Source organism: Urtica dioica, chromosome 3, assembly GCF_054948205.1.
Source record: "Urtica dioica subsp. dioica isolate 48M chromosome 3, U.dioica_male_clone48M_v1_H2, whole genome shotgun sequence".
In the NCBI taxonomy this organism is placed as follows: domain Eukaryota; kingdom Viridiplantae; phylum Streptophyta; class Magnoliopsida; order Rosales; family Urticaceae; genus Urtica; species Urtica dioica.
This window is the reverse complement of record NC_142758.1, coordinates 6,335,719-6,342,851: the sequence shown is the minus strand read 5'-3', so window position 1 is coordinate 6,342,851 and position 7,133 is coordinate 6,335,719. Positions and strand designations below refer to the sequence as shown.

General features: G+C 56.0%; 1 protein-coding gene across 1 annotated transcript; it reads right to left on the bottom strand.

The window, feature by feature from the left end:
* Positions 1-239: 239 nt before the first annotated feature.
* On the bottom strand, positions 240-653 carry LOC149402242 (uncharacterized). The gene has a single exon (XM_089608282.1). It carries the CDS (start codon positions 651-653, stop codon positions 240-242), a length of 414 nt encoding a protein of 137 aa, XP_089464408.1.
* Positions 654-7,133: the final 6,480 nt, after the last annotated feature.

The following is a 7,133-nucleotide window of genomic DNA, read 5'->3' as shown; positions in this document are numbered from 1 at the left end:
GCGGGGCGGGCGGACGCCGGTGATCGCGGTCGGGTGTCCCCGATTTCTTTTTCTCCGCGCATCTTCGCCCTCGCGGTCTTCTTCGTCCCTTCTTCGGGTGCTTCATTCTGACGCCTTCTGGCCTTCGAGGTACTCCTCGACCGAGATGTGTTCGGCCGCCCGCGTCATGAGCTCGCTCATGGTCGTCGGTCTTTTGCCAACGAGCGACTTTAGGTATTTGCCCATCTTGAGCCCGTCGATTAGGACGATGATTGCGTCATTGTCGGTGTAATCGCCCGCGTCATGAGCTCGGTCATGGTCGTCGGTCTCTTGCCAATGAGCGACTTTAGGAATTTGCCCATCTTGAGCCCGTCGATTAGGACGATGATTGCGTCATTGTCGGTGTAATCGCTCACTTTGTTTGCCTCCTCCGTGAACCTGCTCAGGTACCTTTGGAGGGACTCGCCGTTCCTTTGCTTGATCGACCACAGGTACGACTTCTCCTTATTTTGTACAAGCGAGCTTGCGAAACGGGTGATGAAACGTTCCTTTAACTCCTCGAACGATCCTATCGCTCCTTTGGTCAGCTTTTGGTACCATTCGAATGCCGGACCTGTGAGGGTAAGGCAGAACGCCCGGCACATGGCGGCCGGGGTTTGCCTCCGGATCTGCATGGTCGTCTAGTACTGCACCAGGTGAAAGACGGGGTCACTGCTTCCGTCGTAAATGAGGGTCGGGGGGAACCGGAGATCGCCGACAACGTCCTCTACGAGTAAGTGGGGTGCGAGGGGCGAGGCTGTGCCTTCGACCATGTTGCGTATCGCGTGGTTTGAATTCTGCGTCGCCCGGAGCTCCTGTATCTCCCTTTGTAGCCCTTGTACAAGATTCATCAACTCCGTGTCGGGGCCCGGTAGCGCCGCCGCGGGGGGTGGCATGACCACCCGCCCAGCGTCCCTGGCTGCCTGGTTTGCTTGCACGTCTTGGCGAGGGAGTGGGTTTTCCAGGGGGGCTCCTACGGTGTTGGCAGACTCTGCCCTCCTCGGGGGAGATAGGCGTCGTGGGATCTCCCATTGGCGGTTGAGGTGGTGCCTGAGATCTTCATTCCTACCTGCCTGCCCTGCAGCGTTGACGTGGCGGGGCAGGTGGAACCTGCGCGAGTCTCCGCTGTCCGCCACTTCTTCCCCGCCACCGAGACGAGCGAAGGCCGATCGTCGGGACGTGTTGGTGTGTGCGCGAGAGTCTTGGGGAAGCGGGTTTTCGTGAAGGCGCCTCGTCGGTATTTTGGGACGATGCGGCGCGCGCTGGGTACGTCCGCGGTCGGCTCCCCGGGAGCTGGGGTCCGGGGTGTCCTCGCTCTCGTCTAGCCCGGGGTCGCGCCCTTCACGTTCTAGCGGGGTCTCCAACTGCTCCCCTCCCCCGAAGATTCCTTCCAGGGCGGGCTCGTACCCCCCGATCCTGGCCAACGCGCCAGTCAGCCTGAAAAGATCATCTTCCAAGCGAGTCATCCGCGCGTCCCTCTCATCTTGGACGAGGTCGGAGGTCACGCTCGCCTGGGGGGCGTTGTGAGCCCGGTTTTGGCGGGCCTGGACTTGAGCCCGAGTGTTCATCGTGACGCTCCCCGCGGGGCGGGGGGCTGCGTTTTCAGAGACGGTCACGCGGTTGGCCATCTCGAGAGAAGGGTTCCTGACCACGTCTTTCGGTACCTAAGGTGGTGAACCTTCAAAGTCGTGGAGGAAAGATTTGCCGGTGGAATCTCGCGGTTGTTGCTTGAGAGACCCCCTCCTTTTAGCGCCAAAATGTTAATGCCTGAAAATGGATCAACACGAAAACCGGTCCGCGGTTCGGTCTGGGGCCGAACCCTATGACCGCGCGGTGGTCGAACGGAGAAATTGCCCCAACACCTGTACCTCCGCCGTGCCGGAAAAGGATTTCCGACGACCCGTCACTTGAGAAAAGAGAAGAGAGTGAGCTAAAGAACCGCGGAGGGGTTTCCTCCGGCGGGCACTCCGACGCTCAACATTAGTCTAGGTGTCGTGCTTTGAGTCCTAGAGAGAGAAGCTGAGGTTTTGTAAGTGTGAGCAAAACTTACCTCCAAAAGGGAAAAATGGAGGTATTTATAGGATTTTGAATGTGAAAAGTTATGGAAACTTTACCGGAGGGATCCTCTGGTTTTGTGAGCTTTACCGGAGGGATCTTCCGGTTTTGTGGGTTCTACCGGAGGGATCCTCCGATTTTGTGAGCTTTACCGGAGGGGTCCTCTGGTTTAGTGAGCTTTACTGGAGGGATCCTCTGGTTTTGTGAGCTTTACCGAAGGGATCTTCCGGTTTTGTGAGTTTCACCAGAGGTGTCCTCGGTTTTGTGAGTTTTACCAGAGGTGTCCTCCGGTTTTGTGGGTACTACTGGAGGGATTGGCCCTTGGCAGGGCTGGGATTGCCTTCACAATTTTTGGGTTAGACTTCCTCATGGAGGTCGATCCTGTCTGGAGGTCGAGCTCGCCTGGAGGTCTAGCCTGCCTGTAGGTCGAGCTCGCCTGGAGGTCGAGCCTGCTTGGAGGTCTAGCTCGGCTGGAGGTCGATCCTGCCTGGAGGTCGAGCTCGCCTGAAGGTCGAGCCTGCTTGGAGGTCTAGCTCGCCTGGAGGTCGATCCTGCCTGGAGGTCGAGCTCGCCTGGAGGTCGAGCCTGCTTGGAGGTCGAGCCTGGAGATCGAGCTGGCCTGGAGGTCGAGCCTGGCTTGAGGTCTTACTCACCTGGCGGTCGATCCTGCCTGGAGGTCGAGCTCGCCTGGAAGTCGAGCCTACCTGTAGGTCGAGCTCGCCTGGAGGTCGAGCCTGCCTGGAGGTCGAGCTCGCCTGGAGGTCGAGCCTGCCTGAAGGTCGAGCTCGCCTGGAGGTCGAGCCTGCTTGGAAGTTGAGCCTGCCTGGAGGTCGAGCCTGCTTGGAGGTCGAGCCTGGAGATCAAGCTGGCCTGGAGGTCGAGCCTGGCTGGAGGTCTAGCTCGCCTGGAGGTCGATCCTGCCTGGAGGTCGAGCCTGCCTGTAGGTCGAGCTCGCTTGGAGGTCGAGCCTGCCTGGAGGTCGAGCTCGCCTGGAGGTCGAGCCTGCTTGGAGGTCTAGCTCGCCTGGAGGTCGATCCTGCCTGGAGGTCGAGCTCGCCTGGAGGTCGAGCCTACTTGGAGGTCAAGGCTGGAGGTCGAGCCTGCTTGGAAGTCGATCCTGGCTGGAGGTCTAGCTCGCCTGAAGGTCGATCCTGCCTGGAAGTCGAGCTCGCCTGGAGGTCGAGCCTGCCTGGAGGTCGAGCTCGCCTGGTGGTCGAGCCTGTCCGGAGGTCGAGCTCGTCTGGAGGTCGAGCCTGCTTGGAGGTCGATCCTGCCTGGAGGTCGAGCTCGCCTGGAGGTCGATCCTTCTTGGAGGTCGAGCCTGGCTGGAGGTCGAGCCTGGACGCCAGGATGGGAGGTCCCCTTAGTGGTGAGCTCGACTTGTCTTAATCTCGGGCTCTACTCTTTGGGCCGGGGTCGCCATGCATCCTTGGTTGAGTTGGGCCTTGATGTTTTTTGGATGGGGAAAAATCCCACACAACAACCATAATTAACCCTTGTGAAGTAATTTATCCATCAAATGGCATCGAAGCGATCGTTTGTGTCTGATACTCACTTATATTCTCCAACAATTGGTATCGGAGCGATTATTTGTGTCTGATACCGTATTATTTCTAACAATTGGTATCAGAGCAATTGTTCATGTTTGATACCAGTTTGTGACTTCCTACCAATATATTTTCTAGCTGGAGTATAAAAGACACAAAATTTAATGTCTTTTAGTGTTTCAAAGTCATGTGAAAAGTTTGACCTCAATAGAAAAATAAATCTATTGTTTTTTGGAATGAAATTTCACAAGGATAAGTTAGTACATTTTAAAAACATAGCAAAGTAATTCATAACTCAACGAAAAAACTAGATAAACCAAGCTCAATGTAACCTCACATTTGAAAACCAAGCTCTATGTCGAACACTTATGTAAAACCAACCTTTCGGACCCCCTGAATTGTGTCCAAATTACCCTTAAATTCTCATTCTCTTCTTTTTCTCCTTCTATCCCACGCCCAAGCCTCCCATTTCAAATTAGCGTCTCTCAAAACGCGTAAAAAAATTCGAAGGACGCAGGTGGCAATGGTCCCACTCGCCATCGTCCCATTCACCATTGGCCATCGTTCATCATGAGTTCTTATCGGTCGTCTTCACGATTCCTCACAACTTCTCTCAATGGTGAGTCATAGGGTTTCTTAGTTGCCCTCTGATTTTAGGTCTCGTTACTTAGTTTAGGTCTATTTTCACATAAGGTTATGCAATACTTTGAAGGCCGCTGAGTCGAGTTTAGGCCAAAATCTCGTTTAATGGTTGATGCATACTGTTGTTGGTCGTTTTCGGAAAATCCGAGACACCAAGAAGGCACGTCGCTCAAAGGGCCGATGGTCAGGCCGGAGGTCCTGAAAAGCTGCAAGCCCTCAAATCCTCGTCCAAACTCTTGACTCCTTGAGTCGAGCTTAGCCCCTCGAGTTGAGACTTGAATCGGTTCCTCGACTCGAGCCTCGCTCTTCGAGTCAAACCTTGAGTCGGTCTCCTCGAGTCGAGCCTCGAGTCGGTCTCCCCGAGTCGAGCTTCGCTCCTCGAGTCGAGCCTCGAGTCGGTCTCCTCGAGTCGAGCTTCGCTCCTTGAGTCGAGCCTCGAGTCGGTCTCCTCGAGTCGAGCTTCGCTCCTCAAGTCGGTCTCCTCGAGTCGAGCTTCGCTCCTCGGGTCGAGCATCGATTCGAGTCCTATCCGTCGAACAAACATTCGTGCCATAAACCGAGATACCAAGCCCACAATAGCTCAACGGGCCCGGAAGCGCGCCGCGCCGGTAGGACCGCGTGCCGCGCGTTGAGCGGCGCTGCCCGCGTGCCGCGGGTCGCGCGCCGCGCCCGGCCAATGCCACGCGCCGCGGGTCGCACGCCGCGCGTTGTGCGCCGCTGCCTCTTGTGCGCCTCCTCTTGAAAAGGGGCGCGTTCCTAGTCCCACATGGACGACAAAGGACCCCCTTAGGGTCCCCAAACACCTATATAAACCCCCTCCCATTGAGGGGAAAATCATCTCTTCATCTCCTATCGACACGCTCGATTTCTTACTCTTCCCTGCTTCTTTGGATGCCATTTTTGGCCTGAAGCAGTCTCTCTACTCTCTCTCGTTCTCAGAGGTTCCGAAGCACGCACGGGAATTTCCCGGACGTCGCTCCCTCTGACCGAACGTTCTCCGGTGCTCAAGCACGCCCCTAGGGTTCTCGGCTAGAGTTCCCCTCGCGCGTCTAACACGCTAGACGCGTACACGGTCTCCGAGGTTCTGAGACGTTGCCGAGGACTCCTCGCGCCCCGTCTCCTTCGTCGAGCACGCTTCTCCACCGAGGTTCCACGCCTCATATTGCGTCTTACACGCCTGAACTACGTTCTGACCTGATCCCACGCACGGGTACGTAGGCAGCCGACACCCAAGGCACGGTCACTCCTCCTCCTCACCCCCTACATCTCCCGAGAGGCGGGTTGATCGGAGAAAACCTAGCTCGAGACTTTCGAGTTCCCACTCTTGGCCCGGGTGCGATCACTTGGTCCGGCCTTGGATCGAACCGCCCGATGTTTTCAATAGTTGTTCATTTTCGTGCGACAACATTTTGGCGCTAGAAGGAGGGGACTTCCCGACCTGTTCAGCCCGAATTCCCTTCTGTTCATCTTCTTCTTTTCTTCTGCGAACTCAACTTTCTCGAACTTGAGAAACGATGAGTAGCCAACCACCCGTACGTTCTGAGGGCGTGAACAACCCCGAAAACATCACTGGGACCATGGAGTTAGAGGAGAGTATCCGCCGACTAAAGGCGAGGAACGCAAGGTACCACAGCCGACTGGCTGCGAAGCAACCTGTGCGTGACACGGTAATCCCCAACGGGGATCCTGAGAACCTCAACGAGGAAAGCCGCGACCGCGACCCTGATTACGAGGGTACTGGTGAGTCGGAGGATATCGAGACTTCTCTCACGAAGGACCGGGGACTCCCCGCCGTGTTTGAAGCCGGTCCGTCGAATCCCTTACCCCGAACAGGCGATGTGCCGGCAGCTTCTCAAGAGGGGAATTCCCGACGTTCAGCTCTCGACCAACTAGGTCCGAGGGAGAATGTTACGGAAAGTCAGGTCACGCGGAGAGCGCGCCGTCGCAGACGAAGCCTGCGCCTCCGTACGACCAGCCCTGACCTTAGGCACCGCCTCACTGCTCAACGCATTGGGCGTGGCAATGATCTGAGAGAGCGACTAAGCTCTAGACCAAATATCCCGCTGGCAGCCCCAACTAACGGGAACCGCCGTGCAGGTCAAGGGTCTAACGAGAGGCTGCAGGTGACTCCTCCCGAACAAAGGGTTACTCCAACAACCGGTCTCGATGTGGTCACTATGATCCACAACCTTCGAAATGAGGTACGAGATCTCCGAGAATACGGAATAGGTGGAAGCACCTATGGGGTCGTTGAGGAGAATTCATCGCCTTTCACGGCTCAGATACTGGCCGAGGTTTGTACGGGGAATTTCAAGCTCCCGAACCTCACTCCCTATGATGGGAAAGCAGATCCTGCTTACCACATCCAGCACTATGAAACCTGGATGACGATGCAGGGTGTTTCTCCTGGCGCCATGTGCCAAACTTTTAGTTTGACCCTCGCCGGACCCAGTTTTGAGTGGTTCAAAAACTTAAGGCCAGGAAGCCCCAGTTTTGAGTGGTTCAAAAACTTAAGGCCAGGAAGCATCCACTCGTTCAACGACCTGAAGGACATGTTCCTAGCACGGTTCGCTACATCTATGGTCCAAAAGAAGACCAAGATGTACCTGTGGTCAATCAGGCAAGAGAGTGGCGAGTCTCTTAGACGATACCTCGCTCGATTCACTGAAGAGTCAAACAAGGTCGACCGCTTTGATGACGGTGACGCAATTGCCGCTATCATAGAAGGCTTGCGCACAAGTGACTTCCTCAAGTCTGTCGTCGGCCGTGTCCCTTCTACCATGGCCGAGTTAATGACTCGAGCTAAGACCTTCATGGGAGTCGAAGATTACCTCGACCGCCACAAGAGCATTAATCAAAGTTCTCGTCGTC